A 27,793-nucleotide genomic window follows, 5' to 3' on the forward strand; every position below is an offset into this window, starting at 1 on the left:
TCTAAAAGAAAACTTTATTTACGCCAAAAACATGCACCAGATTTTGAACACAAGCGAAAGCATACATAATAGGATCCACTAAAATAGGACATTTCATTTATTGGAACCATGCCTTCTACAAAACACATCTTCTATTAAAACTATTTCAGCAACCTTACTGTCTGAGGCGATGCAATGTCAAATGTTTTCAAGCAGGAAGGTTTGTGAAATCAAGGGACACACTAATGAACATATACAGCAATTAGGCTACAAATACAAAGTAGAAACAACTTAAACAATTGGTGCAGAAAACATAGGGGTTTATATCTACATAAGTTAGCCTGTTTGAATCAAAACATAAAAATAACAGCTTGAATTTAAATGTAACATGTCTTATCTTATGTTACCTTCTGAGACCAACACATTACACCCAAAATCAAAAACGGAAAGACACAATCCCACTATACGCACACATGGCTTAAAGAGTGTAAATTTGTAAAGTATATTCTATGACCGGCTTCAATTAAACAGCTTTAAAAACCTACAGTGAAGAAAAAGGTGCAAAAACCAGGGGTTTCCGTACTTTGCCATTACACAAAACACTTGCTGTAAAAAAAATTGCATACCCGACACATTAAACCATCAATGCTCTAGTGGATAATCTTGAAAATACCATATAAAAGTGTGTGTGTGTGTGGGGGGGGGACAAAGAAAATAATCCATCAGTAAATCCAAGCTATGACTCAAATGTTGGTATGTATGTGTCCTTCTGCTACTGTGCAAGCCTGAAATAAGAATACAAAAAGACATTTAGAAATGAAATCAAAGTTTAAAATGTATATGTGGCTTTGCCAAGCATATACTGGTCAAAAATATTTAGCCCCAAGGGTCAGCCTACACTTGCCTAAGAAAATTGGCTTCCAGGCCAAACATAAACAGCTTAGCAATGTGACTTAGTTGTTTTTAGAAACTAACACTGCCTATTACTTAGGTGAAATATATATGTCTAAATAAAACAGTGGACGACTTCAGACTTGTCAAAGTTTTTAGTCTGTCACATATTTGTAAAGTTAAATCCCAACATCCCACCTTTTCTTTGTGTAATTTATCTCCCATTTCCCTAGTTCAGGTAAAGGTTTGTTGCTTAATAACCCTGACTCATCGTTGGACAACTGCTTAGTCACTCACTTTGACAACAATGACTCATCAGTATTTTGTTGCTCAGCATCTGAAAAAGCAATTGTAAGTTCTTAAAAAGCCAAACAAAATAAATACAAACCAGCAAAATGCATAAAAATGTTGACACTTCTTTACAAATTAAATTTGCATAATGAAGTTTGTGCTGATGTGTGTAATAAGAAAAACAATAAAGGAATCATAATAAAATAAAAAAGTGTATTCTGAATGTCAATAAATATGATAATAGTAACATATCAAACCAGCCAAAACAGTAGTCATTCTGTTTAAATCAAGGAACAAAAATCAAGATACAAAAAAAGATTCTAAGTTTAAATATGTGATAAAATAAAATTATTTCGGAAAACATAAATAATGTCTTTCCTAATGCAGGATATTTTCTGGGATCATTACCAAAGCAACTCTGCAAACACCTCAACTAACGGACAAATCATTTGGAAATCGCAGCAAGGGACATTACCTGGATTGTTGTGAAATGTCAAAGTTGAAGGGTCGTCAAACTCATCACTGAACGGGATGTCAACATTACTAGGATGCGTCAAATCATCGATTATTTCTACTGTAAACTAGTCGTTTGTAGCAAAATATGAGGTTTTGTTCAAATCTGGACTTCCAGGCATGGAGGTGGCACCTTTCTGGGTTTGTTTGAGCTCTTCTGTCACCCGATGGCTAAATGTCCGCCCAAATATGCAACTGTCGGCAGATGCGGAGATTAAGTGAGAGTTGTGGTCGAAAGTGAGACCAACCGCTACCTCTGAATGCCGGCTGATCATGCAAACACAATCTCCTGCGAGACAAACAAAAGATTCTTGTTAAAAATGTTAATTGGAAAAACAGTTGCAAATACATTAAAGCAATTGAAAAACTGATGCAGAAAAAATGCAAACTTGTAAAAGGCCAGTATTGTGAAATTTCTACCATGAGTAAATTTGCTAGACATACATTTAGTCATTTGACATGAATAAAACATGTTTGATTGAATTAAGTGGAAATACTTATTATTACTGCATCACTGCAAATTGCTTTTCAATTTTCTCATCAAATGCAAACCAACACTGACCTGTGGTGTACGGGAGGACATAGATGTTTTTATCAACACACGAGGTTGCAACAAGCTTTTGCACCAATGATGTCATATTCGGTTAAATTGCAGCTGCATGCAACTAGCACTGAATCATCGATGAATAAAATCCACAGTTAGAATGGCTGGGTTTAAAATTTTGTGGATTTGCTTACTCAACAATGTCCATGTCAGCCATCGAGTGTTTCTCAATGTAATGTTGTTCTCAACTGATGTCAGTTGTAGTAGTAGAGAGACTTGTCTGTTCCACAGCTCATTAGTCGAAACTGTAATTATAAATCTGATTTAGACCAAGAATTGTCAGCATCCAGATTAAACAACTATGCTCTCTGTTAAAGAACATAATGAGACTAAAACACAAAAATCACAAAAGTGGTACAAAAACAAATGCAGCTGAAAACTGGACACTTTCACTGTGACTGATATATATATATATATATATAATTAAAAAAGCTTAGGCAAAGTAAAAAGCAATGTACAAAAGTCAGATTTTTAAATGTTACACATTTGGTTCAAACAAAGGCAAATCACTTAAACGTGCGTGTTGCATTTGCCAAATTTACCCTTGTTAACTTGTATCATTCAAATTTCAGCGTTTTAATGCAGTTTATTGTAGTTCGTGTAAATGATACTTAGTGCATTGAATTTACATTTTGTGTCAACTGGGCCGAATTAGCCACACCAGTGACAGTTTACCTCGGGAAACATTGTTGTCCAGATCACAATAAAAAATTATATAAGACTTGAATTAGATATTCTAGAATCGAAACAACTATTCTAAAATACCTACTTATACTAGTTTCAACTTCCCTACATGACAGTTTACCTCATAATCTCAGTTCGCAAACTTCACAGCAGTGACGAAGCAGAATGATCAGCTATCGTATTGGACAGAATATAATCATCAGTAAACATGTGAACACGATCGATCTCTACTCGCGCTTGCAAGCATCAAACCACGGTAAGAATAATCCATGCTTAATATATCCCTGTCGTGTGACAAAATAAATGATATCCTCCTAAACGTCATAAGGTCGTACACACTAAAAACAAATGATTGGTTGTCATAAAAAACGAGTATACTGACCATCTCACCAAGACGCACGCTGTGTCGGGCGTCCAGAGGCAAGAGGTTCGCAAATATTAGACAACGACGGCGCAGCCCGGAGTGCAAAGGCATGGCCAATAGCACCCGTTAATGGCGTGTAGCCAAGTTTTGTCGAATTCTTGGACCAATGAAACGTTACTTCTGAACTTGCAATTAGTCTTGAGGATTACAAAAAAACAAATCAAAAATAACAACTTAAAACCAAATTCCAAATTTACTGTGGCTTGGAAAAACAAGCTAAAATAGGTGCAGCCTAGAAACCAGCGATGAAATTACTGATGCATATTTATGATAAAGAGTGTTAAATTGTGTGCAGAATTCCCCAATGTGCCCAAACATAAAGATGACTACAAATTGAATTAGGAAGTATGTTGAATACATACTGCTAGATACTCCCACTCCTGTCGCCAACCGCATGTGTTTGCCGTCATTATGAACAGAAATGCAACGTGCTTCAACCGATGTTTTAGTGTCCGTGGAGTGTTTCTCCATAATTTCCAATAGAATTGTGTGTTTCAGAACCTACAAATATTTAATAACTAACTTATTGCTCGTTCAATACATATATCCTACAAACAGCCACAATATATAATGTTCTTATTGATCGTCCAATACATATATCCTACAAACAGCCACAATATATAAGGTTCGTACACATGTTTGGTCATCGATTTTCCAAATCCTGACTCTGCCGTCATTTGAAACCGAAACAAAACAGCTGACTCAGCACAATCAAGAAGAGTCTGCAAAAACACCATAAGGAAGAAACTATTATTACATGTAAACAGGGTTTTGTGCCCCAGTGATTTAAATCAGTGACAAAAACAAAACAAGAATTTGACTAAATAAATTAAATCAGAACGACTTTTCTGAATTTGGTTTACCTTTATAATTCCACTGTTATAATTAGTGTGGAGCAGACAATTTACACTCATGAGACATGATTACAGCAGCTGACGTTACAACATTTCATTCATTTTCAGCCACTACTGATGATATTTGAATAGTTATAGTATGTCTATTGACATAAGCTTATATACTTTTTGTTATGATCTCCATGGATGTGAGGGGTACAGAAACTGACGATGCTTTTTTTGAGCACATTTAACATTTAAAAAAAAAAATCACTAAAAAATGATCAGTCACTGTTTTTCAGTATTTTGGATATCGAAGAGCAGTGTATCCCGATTAATAACATTTATTGTTTACAATTGTCTTTTGTGATGAAATATAATTTTTTTAGTGATGTAACCTCAATATATGTATGTTACAAAGACAAACCTTGATTTCCTAGACACACGAGCTGTGAAACCTGGAAACTGAAGTGACATTTGGTTTTTCAAAATCCATCACATCAGTTATAACAAGTGAGTGATCAGAAAATACAAGATGCAGCCACATGTTGTAGACATCTACTGACATCGCAAGCACTTCATAACCTCTGCAAAAATCCAATTGTAAGTTCAAAATAATTAATGTAAAAATATATTAAACAATATGCATGGATGTGTTCATAAATTTAGTCATAAAAATAAAAGCTTAAATAGATGTAAATGCAACATGGTTTATTATTTTATAACTGCTTCTGCAAATGCTCATGCCCACATCAGTGATATTGAGGCAAGTTGCTTTTTATGTCTACTTGGGCCGTTATTTTTCTCATAAAATATGTAAAAATTTTGAAACTAACTTTTACCAAAATACGACTTCTTATCAGGCAGCGAAAGCAAAAGCACGATTTTGTCTTTAATCTTCATAATTTTGCGACAAAACGACCAAAAACAGTCTCAACTTTAAAGATGAAAATTTTTCGCCACGTCTGTTTACAAACAGCTGATCGCTGATGACGCAATGTTTATTTTCACAGCTGTTCAATAAATATGTTTCGCGCTCAATAATTTTCGGAAATAAATGCACATTAACGAACTTCTGAACTTGCAATTCCATCAAGGCGTAAAAGTTTAACTTGTAAATCACTTGTGCAGCAAAAAAACGCAATCTACTATCGTTCTTGGACCAATGAAACGTTACTTCTTTATTTGAGTTTGCATTTGGCAAAAGGTCATCACGCGGTCAAATTTTTATGAAAAAGAATTTATTGCCCATTCATTGGCACAAAACAAAACCGGAGATAGCCAGCAAGAGCTGAATTTCGGCACTGGAAACTTCTGAAAAAATGTTACGTCATAACTAACCACTGAAATCATATTTGGCAAACTCATGAATTATTGCGTCACGTTAATTAGATTCAGAAAACATTACTAATAAATTTTTTAAACAACTGCGGCAAATTAAAACACCAAATTTTATTTTAACTCTAAAAGTGCAATTTTTTCCCTAAATTCATGCCGCAATTCATAACAAAGTATTTTTTTATGGTATCACTTTTCATGACATGGTCGTTAGTGCGTGACCAAATTTCCACAAAAAGCTTGTCAACAAACATTTTTTGACAAATCTCAACGTTTACATGTGATTTTATGGATTCATTTTATTCTATGTTTAAATAAATCTTTGTCTGCCTTATCAAGTAACAACACAAACATAATAAAGAGATATTTTACACAATGCAAAACAACACGGACGGATCTAAAAGAAAACTTTATTTACGCCAAAAATATGCACCAGATTTTGAACACAAGCGAAAGCATACATAATAGGATCCACTAAAATAGGACATTTCATTTACTGGAACCATGCCATCTACAAAACACATCTTCTATTAAAACTATTTCAGCAACCTTACTGTCTGAGGCGATGCAATGTCAAATGTTTTCAAGCAGGAAGGTTTGTGAAATCAAGGGACACACTAATGAACATATACAGCAATTAGGCTACAAATACAAAGTAGAAACAACTTAAACAATTGGTGCAAAAAACATAGGGGTTTATCTACATAAGTTAGCCTGTTTGAATCAAAACATAAAAATAACAGCTTGAATTTAAATGTAACATGTCTTATCTTATGTTACCTTCTGAGACCAACACATTACACCCAAAATCAAAAAACGGAAAGACACAATCCCACTATACGCACACATGGCTTAAAGAGTGTAAATTTGTAAAGTATATTCTATGACCGGCTTTAATTAAACAGCTTTAAAAACCTACAGTGAAGAAAAAGGTGCAAAAACCAGGGGTTTCCGTACTTTGCCATAACACAAAACACTTGCTGTAAAAAAATTGCATACCCGACACATTAAACCATCAATGCTCTAGTGGATAATCTTGAAAATACCATATAAAAGTGTGTGTGTGTGTGTGTGTGGGGGGGGGGGGGGGGGGGACAAAGAAAATAATCCATCAGTAAATCCAAGCTATGACTCAAATGTTGGTATGTATGTGTCCTTCTGCTACTGTGTAAGCCTGAAATAAGAATACAAAAAGACATTTAGAAATGAAATCAAAGTTTAAAATGTATATGTGGCTTTGCCAAGCATATACTGGTCAAAAATATTTAGCCCCAAGGGTCAGCCTACACTTGCCTAAGAAAATTGGCTTCCAGGCCAAACATAAACAGCTTAGCAATGTGACTTAGTTGTTTTTAGAAACTAACACTGCCTATTACTTAGGTGAAATATATATGTCTAAATAAAACAGTGGACGACTTCAGACTTGTCAAAGTTTTTAGTCTGTCACATATTTGTAAAGTTAAATCCCAACATCCCACCTTTTCTTTGTGTAATTTATCTCCCATTTCCCTAGTTCAGGTAAAGGTTTGTTGCTTAATAACCCTGACTCATCGTTGGACAACTGCTTAGTCACTCACTTTGACAACAATGACTCATCAGTATTTTGTTGCTCAGCATCTGAAAAAGCAATTGTAAGTTCTTAAAAAGCCAAACAAAATAAATACAAACCAGCAAAATGCATAAAAATGTTGACACTTCTTTACAAATTAAATTTGCATAATGAAGTTTGTGCTGATGTGTGTAATAAGAAAAACAATAAAGGAATCATAATAAAATAAAAAAGTGTATTCTGAATGTCAATAAATATGATAATAGTAACATATCAAACCAGCCAAAACAGTGGTCATTCTGTTTAAATCAAGGAACAAAAATCAAGATACAAAAAAAGATTCTAAGTTTAAATATGTGATAAAATAAAATTATTTCGGAAAACATAAATAATGTCTTTCCTAATGCAGGATATTTTCTGGGATCATTACCAAAGCAACTCTGCAAACACCTCAACTAACAGACAAATCATTTGGAAATCGCAGCAAGGGACATTACCTGGATTGTTGTGAAATGTCAAAGTTGAAGGGTCGTCAAACTCATCACTGAACGGGATGTCAACATTACTAGGATGCGTCGAATCATCGATTATTTCTACTGTAAACTAGTCGTTTGTAGCAAAATACGAGGTTTTATTCAAATCTTCCAGGCATAGAGGTGGCACCTTTCTGGGTTTGTTTGAGCTCTTCTGTCACCCGATGGCTAAATGTCCGCCCAAATATGCAACTGTCGGCAGATGCGGAGATTAAGTGAGAGTTGTGGTCGAAAGTGAGACCAACTGCTACCTCTGAATGCCGGCTGATCATGCAAACACAATCTCCTGCGAGACAAACAAAAGATTCTTGTTAAAAATGTTAATTGGAAAAACAGTTGCAAATACATTAAAGCAATTTAAAAACTGATGCAGAAAAAATGCAAACTTGTAAAAGGCCAGTATTGTGAAATTCCTACCCTGAGTAAATTTGCTAGACATACATTTAGTCATTTGACATGAATAAAACATGTTTGATTGAATTAAGTGGAAATACTTATTAATACTGCATAACTGCAAAATGCTTTTCAATTTTCTCATCAAATGCAAACCAACACTGACCTGTGGTGTACGGGAGGACATAGATGTTTTTATCAACACACGAGGTTGCAACAAGCGTTTTGCACCAAAGATGTCATATTCGGTTAAATTGCAGCTGCACGCAACTAGCACTGAATCATCAATGAATAAAATCCACAGTTAGAATGGCTGGGTTTAAAATTTTGTGGATTTGCTTACTCAACAATGTCCATGTCAGCCATCGAGTGTTTCTCAATGTAATGTTGTTCTCAACTGATGTCAGTTGTAGTAGTAGAGAGACTTGTCTGTTCCACAGCTCATTAGTCGAAACTGTAATTATAAATCTGATTTAGACCAAGAATTGTCAGCATCAAGATTAAACAACTATGCTCTCTGTTAAAGAACATAATGAGACTAAAACACAAAAATCACAAAAGTGGTACAAAAACAAATGCAGCTGAAAACTGGACACTTTCACTGTGACTGATATATATATATATATAATTAAAAAAGCTTAGGCAAAGTAAAAAGCAATGTACAAAAGTCAGATTTTTAAATGTTACACATTTGGTTCAAACAAAGGCAAATCACTTAAACGTGCGTGTTGCATTTGCCAAATTTACCCTTGTTAACTTGTATCATTCAAATTTCAGCGTTTTAATGCAGTTTATTGTAGTTCGTGTAAATGATACTTAGTGCATTGAATTTACATTTTGTGTCAACTGGGTCGAATTAGCCACACCAGTGACAGTTTACCTCGGGAAACATTGTTGTCCAGATCACAATAAAAAATTATATAAGACTTGAATTAGATATTCTAGAATCGAAACAACTATTCTAAAATACCTACTTATACTAGTTTCAACTTCCCTACATGACAGTTTACCTCATAATCTCGGTTCGCAAACTTCACAGCAGTGACGGCAGCAGAATGATCAGCTATCGTGTTGGACGGAATATAATCATCAGTAAACATGTGAACACATCGATCTCTACTCGCGCTTGCAGGCATCGAACCACGGTGAGAATAATCCATGCTTAATATATCCCCGTCGTGTGACGGAATAAATGATATCCTCTTAAACGTCATAAGGTCGTACACACTAAAAACAAATGATTGGTTGTCATAAAAAACGCAAAACTATTTAGTCTTAAGGATTACAAAAAAAAAAAAATCAAAAATAACAACTTAAAACCAAATTCCAAATTTACTGTGGCTTGGAAAAACAAGCTAAAATAGGTGCAGCCTAGAAACCAGCAATGAAATTACTGATGCATATTGATGATAAAGAGTGTTAAATTGTGTGCAGAATTCCCCAATGTGCCCAGACATAAAGATGACTACAAATTGAATTGGGAAGTATGTTGAATACATACTGCTGGATACTCCCACTCCTGTCGCCAACCGCATGTGTTTGCCGTCATTATGAACAGAAATGCAACTTGCTTGAACCGATGTTTTAGTGTCCATGGAGTGTTTCTCCATACTTTCCAATAGAATTGTGTGTTTCAGAACCTACAAATATTTAATAACTAACTTATTGCTCGTTCAATACATATATCCTACAAACAGCCACAATATATAATGTTCTTATTGATCGCCCAATACATATATCCTACAAACAGCCACAATATATAATGTTCTTATTGATCGTCCAATACATATATCCTACAAACAGCCACAATATATAAGGTTCATACACATGTTTGGTCATCGATTTTCCAAATCCTGACTCTGCCGTCATTTGAAACCGAAACAAAACAGCTGACTCAGCACAATCAGGAAGAGTCTGCAAAAACACCATAAGGAAGAAACTATTATTACATGTAAACAGGGTTTTGTGCCCCAGTGATTTAAATCAGTGACAAAAACAAAACAAGAATTTGACTAAACAAATTAAATCAGAACGACTTTTCTGAATTTGGTTTACATTTATAATTCCACTGTTATAATTAGTGTGGAGCAGACAATTTACACTCATGAGACATGATTACAGCAGCTGACGTTACAACATTTCATTCATTTTCAGCCACTACTGATGGTATTTGAATAGTTATAGTATGTCTATTGACATAAGCTTATATACTTTTTGTTATGATCTCCATGGATGTGAGGGGTACAGAAACTGACGATGATTTTTTTGAGCACATTTAACATTTAAAAAAAAAATCACTAAAAAATGATCAGTCACTGTTTTTCAGTATTTTGGATATCGAAGAGCAGTGTGTCCCGATTAATAACATTTATTGTTTACAATTGTCTTTTGAGATGAAATATAATTTTTTTAGTGATGTAACTTCAATATATGTATGTTACAAAGACAAACCTTGATTTCCTAGACACACGAGCTGTAAAACCTGGAAACTGAAGTGACATTTGGTTTTTCAAAATCCATCACATCAGTTATAACAAGTGAGTGATCAGAAAATACAAGATGCAGCCACATGTTGTAGAGATCTACTGACATCGCAAGCACTTCATAACCTTTGCAAAAATCCAATTGTGAGTTCAAAATAATTAATGTAAAAATATATTAAACAATATGCCTGGATCTGTTCATAAATTTAGTCATAAAAATAAAAGCTCAAATAGATGTAAATGCAACATGGTTTATTATTTTATAACTGCTTCTGCAAATGCTCATGCCCACATCAGTGATATTGAGGCAAGTTGCTTTTTATGTCTACTTGAGCCGTCATTTTTCTCATTAAATATGTAAAAATTTTGAAACTAACTTTTACCAAAATACGACTTCTTATCAGGCAGCAAAAGCAAAAGCACGATTTTGTCTTTAATCTTCATAATTTTGCGACAAAACGACCAAAAACAGTCTCAACTTTAAAGATGAAAATTTTTCGCCACGTCTGTTTACAAACAGCTGATCGCTGATGACGCAATGTTTATTTTCACAGCTGTTCAATAAATATGTTTCGCGCTCAATAATTTTCGGAAATAAATGCACATTAACGAACTTCTGAACTTGCAATTCCATCAAGGCGTAAAAGTTTAACTTGTAAATCACTTGTGCAGCAAAAAAACGCAATCTACTATCGTTCTTGGACCAATGAAACGTTACTTCTTTATTTGAGTTTGCATTTGGCAAAAGGTCATCACGCGGTCAAATTTTTATGAAAAAGAATTTATTGCCCATTCATTGGCACAAAACAAAACCGGAGATAGCCAGCAATAGCTGAATTTCGGCACTGGAAACTTCTGAAAAAATGTTACGTCATAACTAACCACTGAAATCATATTTGGCAAACTCATGAATTATTGCGTCACGTTAATTAGATTCAGAAAACATTACTAATAAATTTTTTAAACAACTGTGGTAAATTAAAACACCAAATTTTATTTTAACTCCAAAAGTGCAACTTTTTTCCCAAATTCATGCCTCAATTGATAACAAAGTATTTTTTTTATGGTATCACTTTTCATGACATGGTCGTTAGTGCGTGACCAAATTTCCACAAAAAGCTTGTCAACAAACATTTTTTGACAAACCTCAACGTTTACATGTGATTTTATGGATTCCTTTTATTCTATGTTTAAATAAATCTCTGTCTGCCTTATCAAGTAACAACACAAACATAATAAGGAGATATTTTACACAATGCAAAACAACACGGACGGATCTAAAAGAAAACTTTATTTACGCCAAAAACATGCACCAGATTTTGAACACAAGCGAAAGCATACATAATAGGATCCACTAAAATAGGACATTTCATTTATTGGAACCATGCCTTCTACAAAACACATCTTCTATTAAAACTATTTCAGCAACCTTACTGTCTGAGGCGATGCAATGTCAAATGTTTTCAAGCAGGAAGGTTTGTGAAATCAAGGGACACACTAATGAACATATACAGCAATTAGGCTACAAATACAAAGTAGAAACAACTTAAACAATTGGTGCAGAAAACATAGGGGTTTATATCTACATAAGTTAGCCTGTTTGAATCAAAACATAAAAATAACAGCTTGAATTTAAATGTAACATGTCTTATCTTATGTTACCTTCTGAGACCAACACATTACACCCAAAATCAAAAACGGAAAGACACAATCCCACTATACGCACACATGGCTTAAAGAGTGTAAATTTGTAAAGTATATTCTATGACCGGCTTCAATTAAACAGCTTTAAAAACCTACAGTGAAGAAAAAGGTGCAAAAACCAGGGGTTTCCGTACTTTGCCATTACACAAAACACTTGCTGTAAAAAAAATTGCATACCCGACACATTAAACCATCAATGCTCTAGTGGATAATCTTGAAAATACCATATAAAAGTGTGTGTGTGTGGGGGGGGGGGGACAAAGAAAATAATCCATCAGTAAATCCAAGCTATGACTCAAATGTTGGTATGTATGTGTCCTTCTGCTACTGTGCAAGCCTGAAATAAGAATACAAAAAGACATTTAGAAATGAAATCAAAGTTTAAAATGTATATGTGGCTTTGCCAAGCATATACTGGTCAAAAATATTTAGCCCCAAGGGTCAGCCTACACTTGCCTAAGAAAATTGGCTTCCAGGCCAAACATAAACAGCTTAGCAATGTGACTTAGTTGTTTTTAGAAACTAACACTGCCTATTACTTAGGTGAAATATATATGTCTAAATAAAACAGTGGACGACTTCAGACTTGTCAAAGTTTTTAGTCTGTCACATATTTGTAAAGTTAAATCCCAACATCCCACCTTTTCTTTGTGTAATTTATCTCCCATTTCCCTAGTTCAGGTAAAGGTTTGTTGCTTAATAACCCTGACTCATCGTTGGACAACTGCTTAGTCACTCACTTTGACAACAATGACTCATCAGTATTTTGTTGCTCAGCATCTGAAAAAGCAATTGTAAGTTCTTAAAAAGCCAAACAAAATAAATACAAACCAGCAAAATGCATAAAAATGTTGACACTTCTTTACAAATTAAATTTGCATAATGAAGTTTGTGCTGATGTGTGTAATAAGAAAAACAATAAAGGAATCATAATAAAATAAAAAAGTGTATTCTGAATGTCAATAAATATGATAATAGTAACATATCAAACCAGCCAAAACAGTAGTCATTCTGTTTAAATCAAGGAACAAAAATCAAGATACAAAAAAAGATTCTAAGTTTAAATATGTGATAAAATAAAATTATTTCGGAAAACATAAATAATGTCTTTCCTAATGCAGGATATTTTCTGGGATCATTACCAAAGCAACTCTGCAAACACCTCAACTAACGGACAAATCATTTGGAAATCGCAGCAAGGGACATTACCTGGATTGTTGTGAAATGTCAAAGTTGAAGGGTCGTCAAACTCATCACTGAACGGGATGTCAACATTACTAGGATGCGTCGAATCATCGATTATTTCTACTGTAAACTAGTCGTTTGTAGCAAAATACGAGGTTTTATTCAAATCTTCCAGGCATGGAGGTGGCACCTTTCTGGGTTTGTTTGAGCTCTTCTGTCACCCGATGGCTAAATGTCCGCCCAAATATGCAACTGTCGGCAGATGCGGAGATTAAGTGAGAGTTGTGGTCGAAAGTGAGACCAACTGCTACCTCTGAATGCCGGCTGATCATGCAAACACAATCTCCTGCGAGACAAACAAAAGATTCTTGTTAAAAATGTTAATTGGAAAAACAGTTGCAAATACATTAAAGCAATTGAAAAACTGATGCAGAAAAAATGCAAACTTGTAAAAGGCCAGTATTGTGAAATTCCTACCCTGAGTAAATTTGCTAGACACACATTTAGTCATTTGACATGAATAAAACATGTTTGATTGAATTAAGTGGAAATACTTATTAATACTGCATAACTGCAAATTGCTTTTCAATTTTCTCATCAAATGCAAACCAACACTGACCTGTGGTGTACGGGAGGACATAGATGTTTTTATCAACACACGAGGTTGCAACAAGCTTTTGCACCAAAGATGTCATATTCGGTTAAATTGCAGCTGCATGCAACTAGCACTGAATCATCGATGAATAAAATCCACAGTTAGAATGGCTGGGTTTAAAATTTTGTGGATTTGCTTACTCAACAATGTCCATGTCAGCCATCGAGTGTTTCTCAATGTAATGTTGTTCTCAACTGATGTCAGTTGTAGTAGTAGAGAGACTTGTCTGTTCCACACCTCATTAGTCGAAACTGTAATTATAAATCTGATTTAGACCAAGAATTGTCAGCATCAAGATTAAACAACTATGCTCTCTGTTAAAGAACATAATGAGACTAAAACACAAAAATCACAAAAGTGGTACAAAAACAAATGCAGCTGAAAACTGGACACTTTCACTGTGACTGATATATATATATATATATATATATAATTAAAAAAGCTTAGGCAAAGTAAAAAGCAATGTACAAAAGTCAGATTTTTAAATGTTACACATTTGGTTCAAACAAAGGCAAATCACTTAAACGTGCGTGTTGCATTTGCTAAATTTACCCTTGTTAACTTGTATCATTCAAATTTCAGCGTTTTAATGCAGTTTATTGTAGTTCGTGTAAATGATACTTAGTGCATTGAATTTACATTTTGTGTCAACTGGGCCGAATTAGCCACACCAGTGACAGTTTACCTCGGGAAACATTGTTGTCCAGATCACAATAAAAAATTATATAAGACTTGAATTAGATATTCTAGAATCGAAACAGCTATTCTAAAATACCTACTTATACTAGTTTCAACTTCCCTACATGACAGTTTACCTCATAATCTCAGTTCGCAAACTTCACAGCAGTGACGGCAGCAGAATGATCAGCTATCGTGTTGGATGGAATATAATCATCAGTAAACATGTGAACACGATCGATCTCTACTCGCGCTTGCAAGCATCGAACCACGGTGAGAATAATCCATGCTTAATATATCCCCGTCGTGTGACGAAATAAATGATATCCTCTTAAACGGTAAAGGTCGTACACACTAAAAACAAATGATTGGTTGTCATAAAAAACGCAAAACTATATAGTCTTGAGGATTACAAAAAAACAAATCAAAAATAACAACTTAAAACCAAATTCCAAATTTACTGTGGCTTGGAAAAACAAGCTAAAATAGGTGCAGCCTAGAAACCAGCGATGAAATTACTGATGCATATTTATGATAAAGAGTGTTAAATTGTGTGCAGAATTCCCCAATGTGCCCAGACATAAAGATGACTACAAATTGAATTAGGAAGTATGTTGAATACATACTGCTGGATACTCCCACTCCTGTCGCCAACCGCATGTGTTTGCCGTCATTATGAACAGAAATGCAACGTGCTTCAACCGATGTTTTAGTGTCCGTGGAGTGTTTCTTTATACGTTCCAATAGAATTGTGTGTTTCAGAACCTACAAATATTTAATAACTAACTTATTGCTCGTTCAATACATATATCCTACAAACAGCCACAATATATAATGTTCTTATTGATCGTCCAATACATATATCCTACAAACAGCCACAATATATAAGGTTCATACACATGTTTGGTCATCGATTTTCCAAATCCTGACTCTGCCGTCATTTGAAACCGAAACAAAACAGCTGACTCAGCACAATCAGGAAGAGTCTGCAAAAACACCATAAGGAAGAAACTATTATTACATGTAAACAGGGTTTTGTGCCCCAGTGATTTAAATCAGTGACAAAAACAAAACAAGAATTTGACTAAATAAATTAAATCAGAACGACTTTTCTGAATTTGGTTTACATTTATAATTCCACTGTTATAATTAGTGTGGAGCAGACAATTTACACTCATGAGACATGATTACAGCAGCTGACGTTACAACATTTCATTCATTTTCAGCCACTACTGATGGTATTTGAATAGTTATAGTATGTCTATTGACATAAGCTTATATACTTTTTGTTATGATCTCCATGGATGTGAGGGGTACAGAAACTGACGATGATTTTTTTGAGCACATTTAACATTTAAAAAAAAAAAATCACTAAAAAATGATCAGTCACTGTTTTTCAGTATTTTGGATATCGAAGAGCAGTGTGTCCCGATTAATAACATTTATTGTTTACAATTGTCTTTTGAGATGAAATATAATTTTTTTAGTGATGTAACTTCAATATATGTATGTTACAAAGACAAACCTTGATTTCCTAGACACACGAGCTGTAAAACCTGGAAACTGAAGTGACATTTGGTTTTTCAAAATCCATCACATCAGTTATAACAAGTGAGTGATCAGAAAATACAAGATGCAGCCACATGTTGTAGAGATCTACTGACATCGCAAGCACTTCATAACCTTTGCAAAAATCCAATTGTAAGTTCAAAATAATTAATGTAAAAATATATTAAACAATATGCCTGGATCTGTTCATAAATTTAGTCATAAAAATAAAAGCTCAAATAGATGTAAATGCAACATGGTTTATTATTTTATAACTGCTTCTGCAAATGCTCATGCCCACATCAGTGATATTGAGGCAAGTTGCTTTTTATGTCTACTTGGGCCGTTATTTTTCTCATTAAATATGTAAAAATTTTGAAACTAACTTTTACCAAAATACGACTTCTTATCAGGCAGCAAAAGCAAAAGCACGATTTTGTCTTTAATCTTCATAATTTTGCGACAAAACGACCAAAAACAGTCTCAACTTTAAAGATGAAAATTTTTCGCCACGTCTGTTTACAACCAGCTGATCGCTGATGACGCAATGTTTATTTTCACAGCTGTTCAATAAATATGTTTCGCGCTCAATAATTTTCGGAAATAAATGCACATTAACGAACTTCTGAACTTGCAATTCCATCAAGGCGTAAAAGTTTAACTTGTAAATCACTTGTGCAGCAAAAAAACGCAATCTACTATCGTTCTTGGACCAATGAAACGTTACTTCTTTATTTGAGTTTGCATTTGGCAAAAGGTCATCACGCGGTCAAATTTTTATGAAAAAGAATTTATCGCCCATTCATTGGCACAAAACAAAACCGGAGATAGCCAGCAATAGCTGAATTTCGGCACTGGAAACTTCTGAAAAAATGTTACGTCATAACTAACCACTGAAATCATATTTGGCAAACTCATGAATTATTGCGTCACGTTAATTAGATTCAGAAAACATTACTAATAAATTTTTTCAACAACTGTGGTAAATTAAAACACCAAATTTTATTTTAACTCCAAAAGTGCAACTTTTTTCCCAAATTCATGCCTCAATTGATAACAAAGTATTTTTTTTATGGTATCACTTTTCATGACATGGTCGTTAGTGCGTGACCAAATTTCCACAAAAAGCTTGTCAACAAACATTTTTTGACAAACCTCAACGTTTACATGTGATTTTATGGATTCCTTTTATTCTATGTTTAAATAAATCTCTGTCTGCCTTATCAAGTAACAACACAAACATAATAAAGAGATATTTTACACAATGCAAAACAACACGGACGGATCTAAAAGAAAACTTTATTTACGCCAAAAACATGCACCAGATTTTGAACACAAGCGAAAGCATACATAATAGGATCCACTAAAATAGGACATTTCATTTATTGGAACCATGCCTTCTACAAAACACATCTTCTATTAAAACTATTTCAGCAACCTTACTGTCTGAGGCGATGCAATGTCAAATGTTTTCAAGCAGGAAGGTTTGTGAAATCAAGGGACACACTAATGAACATATACAGCAATTAGGCTACAAATACAAAGTAGAAACAACTTAAACAATTGGTGCAGAAAACATAGGGGTTTATATCTACATAAGTTAGCCTGTTTGAATCAAAACATAAAAATAACAGCTTGAATTTAAATGTAACATGTCTTATCTTATGTTACCTTCTGAGACCAACACATTACACCCAAAATCAAAAACGGAAAGACACAATCCCACTATACGCACACATGGCTTAAAGAGTGTAAATTTGTAAAGTATATTCTATGACCGGCTTCAATTAAACAGCTTTAAAAACCTACAGTGAAGAAAAAGGTGCAAAAACCAGGGGTTTCCGTACTTTGCCATTACACAAAACACTTGCTGTAAAAAAAATTGCATACCCGACACATTAAACCATCAATGCTCTAGTGGATAATCTTGAAAATACCATATAAAAGTGTGTGTGTGTGGGGGGGGGGGGACAAAGAAAATAATCCATCAGTAAATCCAAGCTATGACTCAAATGTTGGTATGTATGTGTCCTTCTGCTACTGTGCAAGCCTGAAATAAGAATACAAAAAGACATTTAGAAATGAAATCAAAGTTTAAAATGTATATGTGGCTTTGCCAAGCATATACTGGTCAAAAATATTTAGCCCCAAGGGTCAGCCTACACTTGCCTAAGAAAATTGGCTTCCAGGCCAAACATAAACAGCTTAGCAATGTGACTTAGTTGTTTTTAGAAACTAACACTGCCTATTACTTAGGTGAAATATATATGTCTAAATAAAACAGTGGACGACTTCAGACTTGTCAAAGTTTTTAGTCTGTCACATATTTGTAAAGTTAAATCCCAACATCCCACCTTTTCTTTGTGTAATTTATCTCCCATTTCCCTAGTTCAGGTAAAGGTTTGTTGCTTAATAACCCTGACTCATCGTTGGACAACTGCTTAGTCACTCACTTTGACAACAATGACTCATCAGTATTTTGTTGCTCAGCATCTGAAAAAGCAATTGTAAGTTCTTAAAAAGCCAAACAAAATAAATACAAACCAGCAAAATGCATAAAAATGTTGACACTTCTTTACAAATTAAATTTGCATAATGAAGTTTGTGCTGATGTGTGTAATAAGAAAAACAATAAAGGAATCATAATAAAATAAAAAAGTGTATTCTGAATGTCAATAAATATGATAATAGTAACATATCAAACCAGCCAAAACAGTAGTCATTCTGTTTAAATCAAGGAACAAAAATCAAGATACAAAAAAAGATTCTAAGTTTAAATATGTGATAAAATAAAATTATTTCGGAAAACATAAATAATGTCTTTCCTAATGCAGGATATTTTCTGGGATCATTACCAAAGCAACTCTGCAAACACCTCAACTAACGGACAAATCATTTGGAAATCGCAGCAAGGGACATTACCTGGATTGTTGTGAAATGTCAAAGTTGAAGGGTCGTCAAACTCATCACTGAACGGGATGTCAACATTACTAGGATGCGTCGAATCATCGATTATTTCTACTGTAAACTAGTCGTTTGTAGCAAAATACGAGGTTTTATTCAAATCTTCCAGGCATGGAGGTGGCACCTTTCTGGGTTTGTTTGAGCTCTTCTGTCACCCGATGGCTAAATGTCCGCCCAAATATGCAACTGTCGGCAGATGCGGAGATTAAGTGAGAGTTGTGGTCGAAAGTGAGACCAACCGCTACCTCTGAATGCCGGCTGATCATGCAAACACAATCTCCTGCGAGACAAACAAAAGATTCTTGTTAAAAATGTTAATTGGAAAAACAGTTGCAAATACATTAAAGCAATTGAAAAACTGATGCAGAAAAAATGCAAACTTGTAAAAGGCCAGTATTGTGAAATTCCTACCCTGAGTAAATTTGCTAGACACACATTTAGTCATTTGACATGAATAAAACATGTTTGATTGAATTAAGTGGAAATACTTATTAATACTGCATAACTGCAAATTGCTTTTCAATTTTCTCATCAAATGCAAACCAACACTGACCTGTGGTGTACGGGAGGACATAGATGTTTTTATCAACACACGAGGTTGCAACAAGCTTTTGCACCAAACATGTCATATTCGGTTAAATTGCAGCTGCATGCAACTAGCACTGAATCATCGATGAATAAAATCCACAGTTAGAATGGCTGGGTTTAAAATTTTGTGGATTTGCTTACTCAACAATGTCCATGTCAGCCATCGAGTGTTTCTCAATGTAATGTTGTTCTCAACTGATGTCAGTTGTAGTAGTAGAGAGACTTGTCTGTTCCACAGCTCATTAGTCGAAACTGTAATTATAAATCTGATTTAGACCAAGAATTGTCAGCATCAAGATTAAACAACTATGCTCTCTGTTAAAGAACATAATGAGACTAAAACACAAAAATCACAAAAGTGGTACAAAAACAAATGAAGCTGAAAACTGGACACTTTCACTGTGACTGATATATATATATATATATAATTAAAAAAGCTTAGGCAAAGTAAAAAGCAATGTACAAAAGTCAGATTTTTAAATGTTACACATTTGGTTCAAACAAAGGCAAATCACTTAAACGTGCGTGTTGCATTTGCCAAATTTACCCTTGTTAACTTGTATCATTCAAATTTCAGCGTTTTAATGCAGTTTATTGTAGTTCGTGTAAATGATACTTAGTGCATTGAATTTACATTTTGTGTCAACTGGGCCGAATTAGCCACACCAGTGACAGTTTACCTCGGGAAACATTGTTGTCCAGATCACAATAAAAAATTATATAAGACTTGAATTAGATATTCTAAAATCGAAACAACTATTCTAAAATACCTACTTATACTAGTTTCAACTTCCCTACATGACAGTTTACCTCATAATCTCAGTTCGCAAACTTCACAGCAGTGACGGCAGCAGAATGATCAGCTATCGTGTTGGACGGAATATAATCATCAGTAAACATGTGAACACGATCGATCTCTACTCGCGCTTGCAAGCATCGAACCACGGTGAGAATAATCCATGCTTAATATATCCCCGTCGTGTGACGAAATAAATGATATCCTCTTAAACGGTAAAGGTCGTACACACTAAAATCAAATGATTGGTTGTCATAAAAAACGCAAAACTATATAGTCTTGAGGATTACAAAAAAACAAATCAAAAATAACAACTTAAAACCAAATTCCAAATTTACTGTGGCTTGGAAAAACAAGCTAAAATAGGTGCAGCCTAGAAACCAGCGATGAAATTACTGATGCATATTTATGATAAAGAGTGTTAAATTGTGTGCAGAATTCCCCAATGTGCCCAGACATAAAGATGACTACAAATTGAATTAGGAAGTATGTTGAATACATACTGCTGGATACTCCCACTCCTGTCGCCAACCGCATGTGTTTGCCGTCATTATGAACAGAAATGCAACGTGCTTCAACCGATGTTTTAGTGTCCATGGAGTGTTTCTTTATACGTTCCAATAGAATTGCGTGTTTCAGAACCTACAAATATTTAATAACTAACTTATTGCTCGTTCAATACATATATCCTACAAACAGCCACAATATATAATGTTCTTATTGATCATCCAATACATATATCCTACAAACAGCCACAATATATAAGGTTCGTACACATGTTTGGTCATCGATTTTCCATATCCTGACTCTGCCGTCATTTGAAACCGAAACAAAACAGCTGACTCAGCACAATCAGGAAGAGTCTGCAAAAACACCATAAGGAAGAAACTATTATTACATGTAAACAGGGTTTTGTGCCCCAGTGATTTAAATCAGTGACAAAAACAAAACAAGAATTTGACTAAATAAATTAAATCAGAACGACTTTTCTGAATTTGGTTTACATTTATAATTCCACTGTTATAATTAGTGTGGAGCAGACAATTTACACTCATGAGACATGATTACAGCAGCTGACGTTACAACATTTCATTCATTTTCAGCCACTACTGATGATATTTGAATAGTTATAGTATGTCTATTGACATAAGCTTATATACTTTTTGTTATGATCTCCATGGATGTGAGGGGTACAGAAACTGACAATGCTTTTTTTGAGCACATTTAACATTTCAAAAAAAAAAATCACTAAAAAATGATCAGTCACTGTTTTTCAGTGTTTTGGATATCGAAGAGCAGTGTATCCCGATTAATAACATTTATTGTTTACAATTGTCTTTTGTAATGAAATATAATTTTTTTAGTGATGTAACTTCAATATATGTATGTTACAAAGACAAACCTTGATTTCCTAGACACACGAGCTGTGAAACCTGGAAACTGAAGTGACATTTGGTTTTTCAAAATCCATCACATCAGTTATAACATGTGAGTGATCAGAAAATACAAGATGCAGCCACATGTTGTAGACATCTACTGACATTGCAAGCACTTCATAACCTCTGCAAAAATCCAATAGTAAGTTCAAAATAATTAATGTAAAAATATATTAAACAATATGCATGGATCTGTTCATAAATTTAGTCATAAAAATAAAAGCTCAAATAGATGTAACTGCAACATGGTTTATTATTTTATAACTGCTTCTGCAAATGCTCATGCCCACATCAGTGATATTGAGGCAAGTTGCTTTTTATGTCTTTGGGCCGTTATTTTTCTCATTAAATATGTAAAAATTTTGAAACTAACTTTTACCAAAATACGACTTCTTATCAGGCAGCGAAAGCAAAAGCACGATTTTGTCTTTAATCTTCATAATTTTGCGACAAAACGACCAAAAACAGTCTCAACTTTAAAGATGAAAATTTTTCGCCACGTCTGTTTACAACCAGCTGATCGCTGATGACGCAATGTTTATTTTCACAGCTGTTCAATAAATATGTTTCGCGCTCAATAATTTTCGGAAATAAATGCACATTAACGAACTTCTGAACTTGCAATTCCATCAAGGCGTAAAAGTTTAACTTGTAAATCACTTGTGCAGCAAAAAAACGCAATCTACTATCGTTCTTGGACCAATGAAACGTTACTTCTTTATTTGAGTTTGCATTTGGCAAAAGGTCATCACGCGGTCAAATTTTTATGAAAAAGAATTTATTGCCCATTCATTGGCACAAAACAAAACCGGAGATAGCCAGCAAGAGCTAAATTTCGGCACTGGAAACTTCTGAAAAAATGTTACGTCATAACTAACCACTGAAATCATATTTGGCAAACTCATGAATTATTGCGTCACATTAATTAGAATCAGAAAACATTACTAATAAATTTTTTCAACAACTGTGGCAAATTAAAACACCAAATTTTATTTTAACTCCAAAAGTGCAATTTTTTCCCTAAATTCATGCCGCAATTGATAACAAAGTATTTTTTTATGGTATCACTTTTCATGACATGGTCGTTAGTGCGTGACCAAATTTCCACAAAAAGCTTGTCAACAAACATTTTTTGACAAATCTCAACGTTTACATGTGATTTTATGGATTCCTTTTATTCTATGTTTAAATAAATCTTTGTCTGCCTTATCAAGTAACAACACAAACATAATAAGGAGATATTTTACACAATGCAAAACAACACGGACGGATCTAAAAGAAAACTTTATTTACGCCAAAAACATGCACCAGATTTTGAACACAAGCGAAAGCATACATAATAGGATCCACTAAAATAGGACATTTCATTTATTGGAACCATGCCTTCTACAAAACACATCTTCTATTAAAACTATTTCAGCAACCTTACTGTCTGAGGCGATGCAATGTCAAATGTTTTCAAGCAGGAAGGTTTGTGAAATCAAGGGACACACTAATGAACGTATACAGCAATTAGGCTACAAATACAAAGTAGAAACAACTTAAACAATTGGTGCAGAAAACATAGGGGTTTATATCTACATAAGTTAGCCTGTTTGAATCAAAACATAAAAACAACAGCTTGAATTTAAATGTAACATGTCTTATCTTATGTTACCTTCTGAGACCAACACATTACACCCAAAATCAAAAACGGAAAGACACAATCCCACTATACGCACACATGGCTTAAAGAGTGTAAATTTGTAAAGTATATTCTATGACCGGCTTTAATTAAACAGCTTTAAAAACCTACAGTGAAGAAAAAGGTGCAAAAACCAGGGGTTTCCGTACTTTGCCATAACACAAAACACTTGCTGTAAAAAAATTGCATACCCGACACATCAAACCATCAATGCTCTAGTGGATAATCTTGAAAATACCATATAAAAGTGTGTGTGTGTGGGGGGGGGACAAAGAAAATAATCCATCAGTAAATCCAAGCTATGACTCAAATGTTGGTATGTATGCGTCCTTCTGCTACTGTGCAAGCCTGAAATAAGAATACAAAACGGCATTTAGAAATGAAATCAAAGTTTAAAATGTATATGTGGCTTTGCCAAGCATATACTGGTCAAAAATATTTAGCCCCAAGGTCAGCCTACACTTGCCTAAGAAAATTGGCTTCCAGGCCAAACATAAACAGCTTAGCAATGTGACTTAGTTGTTTTTAGAAACTAACACTGCCTATTACTTAGGTGAAATATATATGTCTAAATAAAATAGTGGACGACTTCAGACTTGTCAAAGTTTTTAGTCTGTCACATATTTGTAAAGTTAAATCCCAACATCCCACCTTTTCTTTGTGTAATTTATCTCCCATTTCCCTAGTTCAGGTAAAGGTTTGTTGCTTAATAACCCTGACTCATCGTTGGACAACTGCTTAGTCACTCACTTTGACAACAATGACTCATCAGTATTTTGTTGCTCAGCATCTGAAAAAGCAATTGTAAGTTCTTAAAAAGCCAAACAAAATAAATACAAACCAGCAAAATGCATAAAAATGTTGACACTTCTTCACAAATTAAATTTGCATAATGAAGTTTGTGCTGATGTGTGTAATAAGAAAAACAATAAAGGAATCATAATAAAATAAAAAAGTGTATTCTGAATGTCAATAAATATGATAATAGTAACATATCAAACCAGCCAAAACAGTGGTCATTCTGTTTAAATCAAGGAACAAAAATCAAGATACAAAAAAAGATTATAAGTTTAAATATGTGATAAAATAAAATTATTTCGGAAAACATAAATAATGTCTTTCCTAATGCAGGATATTTTCTGGGATCATTACCAAAGCAACTCTGCAAACACCTCAACTAACGGACAAATCATTTGGAAATCGCAGCAAGGGACATTACCTGGATTGTTGTGAAATGTCAAAGTTGAAGGGTCGTCAAACTCATCACTGAACGGGATGTCAACATTACTAGGATGCGTCGAATCATCGATTATTTCTACTGTAAACTAGTCGTTTGTAGCAAAATACGAGGTTTTATTCAAATCTTCCAGGCATGGAGGTGGCACCTTTCTGGGTTTGTTTGAGCTCTTCTGTCACCCGATGGCTAAATGTCCGCCCAAATATGCAACTGTCGGCAGATGCGGAGATTAAGTGAGAGTTGTGGTCGAAAGTGAGACCAACCGCTACCTCTGAATGCCGGCTGATCATGCAAACACAATCTCCTGCGAGACAAACAAAAGATTCTTGTTAAAAATGTTAATTGGAAAAACAGTTGCAAATACATTAAAGCAATTGAAAAACTGATGCAGAAAAAATGCAAACTTGTAAAAGGCCAGTATTGTGAAATTCCTACCCTGAGTAAATTTGCTAGACACACATTTAGTCATTTGACATGAATAAAACATGTTTGATTGAATTAAGTGGAAATACTTATTAATACTGCATAACTGCAAATTGCTTTTCAATTTTCTCATCAAATGCAAACCAACACTGACCTGTGGTGTACGGGAGGACATAGATGTTTTTATCAACACACGAGGTTGCAACAAGCTTTTGCACCAAACATGTCATATTCGGTTAAATTGCAGCTGCATGCAACTAGCACTGAATCATCGATGAATAAAATCCACAGTTAGAATGGCTGGGTTTAAAATTTTGTGGATTTGCTTACTCAACAATGTCCATGTCAGCCATCGAGTGTTTCTCAATGTAATGTTGTTCTCAACTGATGTCAGTTGTAGTAGTAGAGAGACTTGTCTGTTCCACAGCTCATTAGTCGAAACTGTAATTATAAATCTGATTTAGACCAAGAATTGTCAGCATCAAGATTAAACAACTATGCTCTCTGTTAAAGAACATAATGAGACTAAAACACAAAAATCACAAAAGTGGTACAAAAACAAATGCAGCTGAAAACTGGACACTTTCACTGTGACTGATATATATATATATATATATATAATTAAAAAAGCTTAGGCAAAGTAAAAAGCAATGTACAAAAGTCAGATTTTTAAATGTTACACATTTGGTTCAAACAAAGGCAAATCACTTAAACGTGCGTGTTGCATTTGCTAAATTTACCCTTGTTAACTTGTATCATTCAAATTTCAGCGTTTTAATGCAGTTTATTGTAGTTCGTGTAAATGATACTTAGTGCATTGAATTTACATTTTGTGTCAACTGGGCCGAATTAGCCACACCAGTGACAGTTTACCTCGGGAAACATTGTTGTCCAGATCACAATAAAAAATTATATAAGACTTGAATTAGATATTCTAGAATCGAAACAACTATTCTAAAATACCTACTTATACTAGTTTCAACTTCCCTACATGACAGTTTACCTCATAATCTCAGTTCGCAAACTTCACAGCAGTGACGGCAGCAGAATGATCAGCTATCGTGTTGGACGGAATATAATCATCAGTAAACATGTGAACACGATCGATCTCTACTCGCGCTTGCAAGCATCGAACCACGGTGAGAATAATCCATGCTTAATATATCCCCGTCGTGTGACGAAATAAATGATATCCTCTTAAACGGTAAAGGTCGTACACACTAAAATCAAATGATTGGTTGTCATAAAAAACGCAAAACTATATAGTCTTGAGGATTACAAAAAAACAAATCAAAAATAACAACTTAAAACCAAATTCCAAATTTACTGTGGCTTGGAAAAACAAGCTAAAATAGGTGCAGCCTAGAAACCAGCGATGAAATTACTGATGCATATTTATGATAAAGAGTGTTAAATTGTGTGCAGAATTCCCCAATGTGCCCAGACAAAGATGACTACAAATTGAATTAGGAAGTATGTTGAATACATACTGCTGGATACTCCCACTCCTGTCGCCAACCGCATGTGTTTGCCGTCATTATGAACAGAAATGCAACGTGCTTCAACCGATGTTTTAGTGTCCGTGGAGTGTTTCTTTATACGTTCCAATAGAATTGCGTGTTTCAGAACCTACAAATATTTAATAACTAACTTATTGCTCGTTCAATACATATATCCTACAAACAGCCACAATATATAATGTTCTTATTGATCGTCCAATACATATATCCTACAAACAGCCACAATATATAAGGTTCATACACATGTTTGGTCATCGATTTTCCAAATCCTGACTCTGCCGTCATTTGAAACCGAAACAAAACAGCTGACTCAGCACAATCAGGAAGAGTCTGCAAAAACACCATAAGGAAGAAACTATTATTACATGTAAACAGGGTTTTGTGCCCCAGTGATTTAAATCAGTGACAAAAACAAAACAAGAATTTGACTAAATAAATTAAATCAGAACGACTTTTCTGAATTTGGTTTACATTTATAATTCCACTGTTATAATTAGTGTGGAGCAGACAATTTACACTCATGAGACATGATTACAGCAGCTGACGTTACAACATTTCATTCATTTTCAGCCACTACTGATGGTATTTGAATAGTTATAGTATGTCTATTGACATAAGCTTATATACTTTTTGTTATGATCTCCATGGATGTGAGGGGTACAGAAACTGACGATGATTTTTTTGAGCACATTTAACATTTAAAAAAAAAAAATCACTAAAAAATGATCAGTCACTGTTTTTCAGTATTTTGGATATCGAAGAGCAGTGTGTCCCGATTAATAACATTTATTGTTTACAATTGTCTTTTGAGATGAAATATAATTTTTTTAGTGATGTAACTTCAATATATGTATGTTACA

General features: G+C 34.2%; 4 protein-coding genes and 1 long non-coding RNA gene across 13 annotated transcripts; all 5 read right to left on the minus strand.

Moving 5' to 3' along the window:
• On the minus strand, positions 1-5,485 carry LOC145229142 (WD repeat-containing protein 62-like). Of its 5 annotated transcripts, none has more exons than XM_080094421.1 (8): positions 5,062-5,485; positions 4,647-4,806; positions 4,020-4,108; positions 3,749-3,887; positions 3,084-3,523; positions 2,237-2,523; positions 1,637-1,963; positions 1-1,207 (listed from the first exon to the last, which is right to left on the minus strand). In XM_080094421.1, exons 6-7 carry the CDS (start codon positions 2,310-2,312, stop codon positions 1,743-1,745), a joined length of 297 nt encoding a protein of 98 aa, XP_079950547.1. In that variant the 5' UTR covers positions 2,313-2,523; positions 3,084-3,523; positions 3,749-3,887; positions 4,020-4,108; positions 4,647-4,806; positions 5,062-5,485; the 3' UTR covers positions 1-1,207; positions 1,637-1,742. The 5 variants fall into 5 exon arrangements, with proteins under 5 accessions (XP_079950547.1, XP_079950551.1, XP_079950550.1 ...); XM_080094425.1 differs by lacking the exon at positions 5,062-5,485 and having other exon boundaries at positions 3,084-3,246; positions 3,345-3,523; positions 4,647-4,879; XM_080094424.1 differs by lacking the exon at positions 5,062-5,485 and having other exon boundaries at positions 3,084-3,246; positions 4,647-4,879.
• A 464-nt stretch (positions 5,486-5,949) lies between these two features.
• Positions 5,950-11,469, minus strand: LOC145230242 (uncharacterized). Of its 4 annotated transcripts, none has more exons than XR_013860615.1 (4): positions 10,899-11,469; positions 7,604-10,641; positions 7,036-7,174; positions 5,950-6,731 (listed from the first exon to the last, which is right to left on the minus strand). It is a non-coding gene; the product is annotated as an uncharacterized LOC145230242 (long non-coding RNA). The 4 variants fall into 4 exon arrangements; XR_013860614.1 differs by lacking the exon at positions 5,950-6,731 and having other exon boundaries at positions 6,739-7,174; positions 7,604-9,672; positions 9,858-10,641; XR_013860616.1 differs by lacking the exon at positions 5,950-6,731 and having other exon boundaries at positions 6,739-7,174; positions 7,604-9,259; positions 9,534-10,641.
• A 322-nt stretch (positions 11,470-11,791) lies between these two features.
• Positions 11,792-15,984, minus strand: LOC145229247 (WD repeat-containing protein 62-like). Its single transcript, XM_080094549.1, has 6 exons — positions 15,635-15,984; positions 15,364-15,502; positions 14,875-15,091; positions 14,024-14,310; positions 13,429-13,750; positions 11,792-12,999 (listed from the first exon to the last, which is right to left on the minus strand). The coding sequence occupies exons 4-5, from the start codon at positions 14,097-14,099 to the stop codon at positions 13,563-13,565; spliced, it is 264 nt and encodes an 87-aa protein (XP_079950675.1). The 5' UTR covers positions 14,100-14,310; positions 14,875-15,091; positions 15,364-15,502; positions 15,635-15,984; the 3' UTR covers positions 11,792-12,999; positions 13,429-13,562.
• Positions 15,985-17,570: 1,586 nt separating this feature from the next.
• Positions 17,571-22,875, minus strand: LOC145229246 (WD repeat-containing protein 62-like). 2 transcript variants are annotated; one of them, XR_013860400.1, is made up of 8 exons: positions 22,449-22,875; positions 22,036-22,195; positions 21,408-21,496; positions 21,137-21,275; positions 20,648-20,864; positions 19,803-20,089; positions 19,208-19,529; positions 17,571-18,778 (listed from the first exon to the last, which is right to left on the minus strand). XR_013860400.1 is itself a non-coding variant. In XM_080094548.1 (7 exons), exons 5-6 carry the CDS (start codon positions 19,876-19,878, stop codon positions 19,342-19,344), a joined length of 264 nt encoding a protein of 87 aa, XP_079950674.1. In that variant the 5' UTR covers positions 19,879-20,089; positions 20,648-20,864; positions 21,137-21,275; positions 21,408-21,496; positions 22,036-22,211; the 3' UTR covers positions 17,571-18,778; positions 19,208-19,341. The 2 variants fall into 2 exon arrangements, 1 of the variants encoding a protein (XP_079950674.1); XM_080094548.1 differs by lacking the exon at positions 22,449-22,875 and having other exon boundaries at positions 22,036-22,211.
• Positions 22,876-23,340: 465 nt separating this feature from the next.
• On the minus strand, positions 23,341-27,523 carry LOC145229242 (WD repeat-containing protein 62-like). Its single transcript, XM_080094543.1, has 7 exons — positions 27,175-27,523; positions 26,904-27,042; positions 26,417-26,633; positions 25,568-25,854; positions 24,973-25,294; positions 24,405-24,543; positions 23,341-24,101 (listed from the first exon to the last, which is right to left on the minus strand). The coding sequence occupies exons 4-5, from the start codon at positions 25,641-25,643 to the stop codon at positions 25,107-25,109; spliced, it is 264 nt and encodes an 87-aa protein (XP_079950669.1). The 5' UTR covers positions 25,644-25,854; positions 26,417-26,633; positions 26,904-27,042; positions 27,175-27,523; the 3' UTR covers positions 23,341-24,101; positions 24,405-24,543; positions 24,973-25,106.
• Between the last annotated feature and the right edge of the window lie 270 nt (positions 27,524-27,793).

Source organism: Phallusia mammillata, chromosome 5 (assembly GCF_965637545.1).
Source record: "Phallusia mammillata chromosome 5, kaPhaMamm4.hap1.1, whole genome shotgun sequence".
Lineage (NCBI taxonomy): Eukaryota > Metazoa > Chordata > Ascidiacea > Phlebobranchia > Ascidiidae > Phallusia > Phallusia mammillata.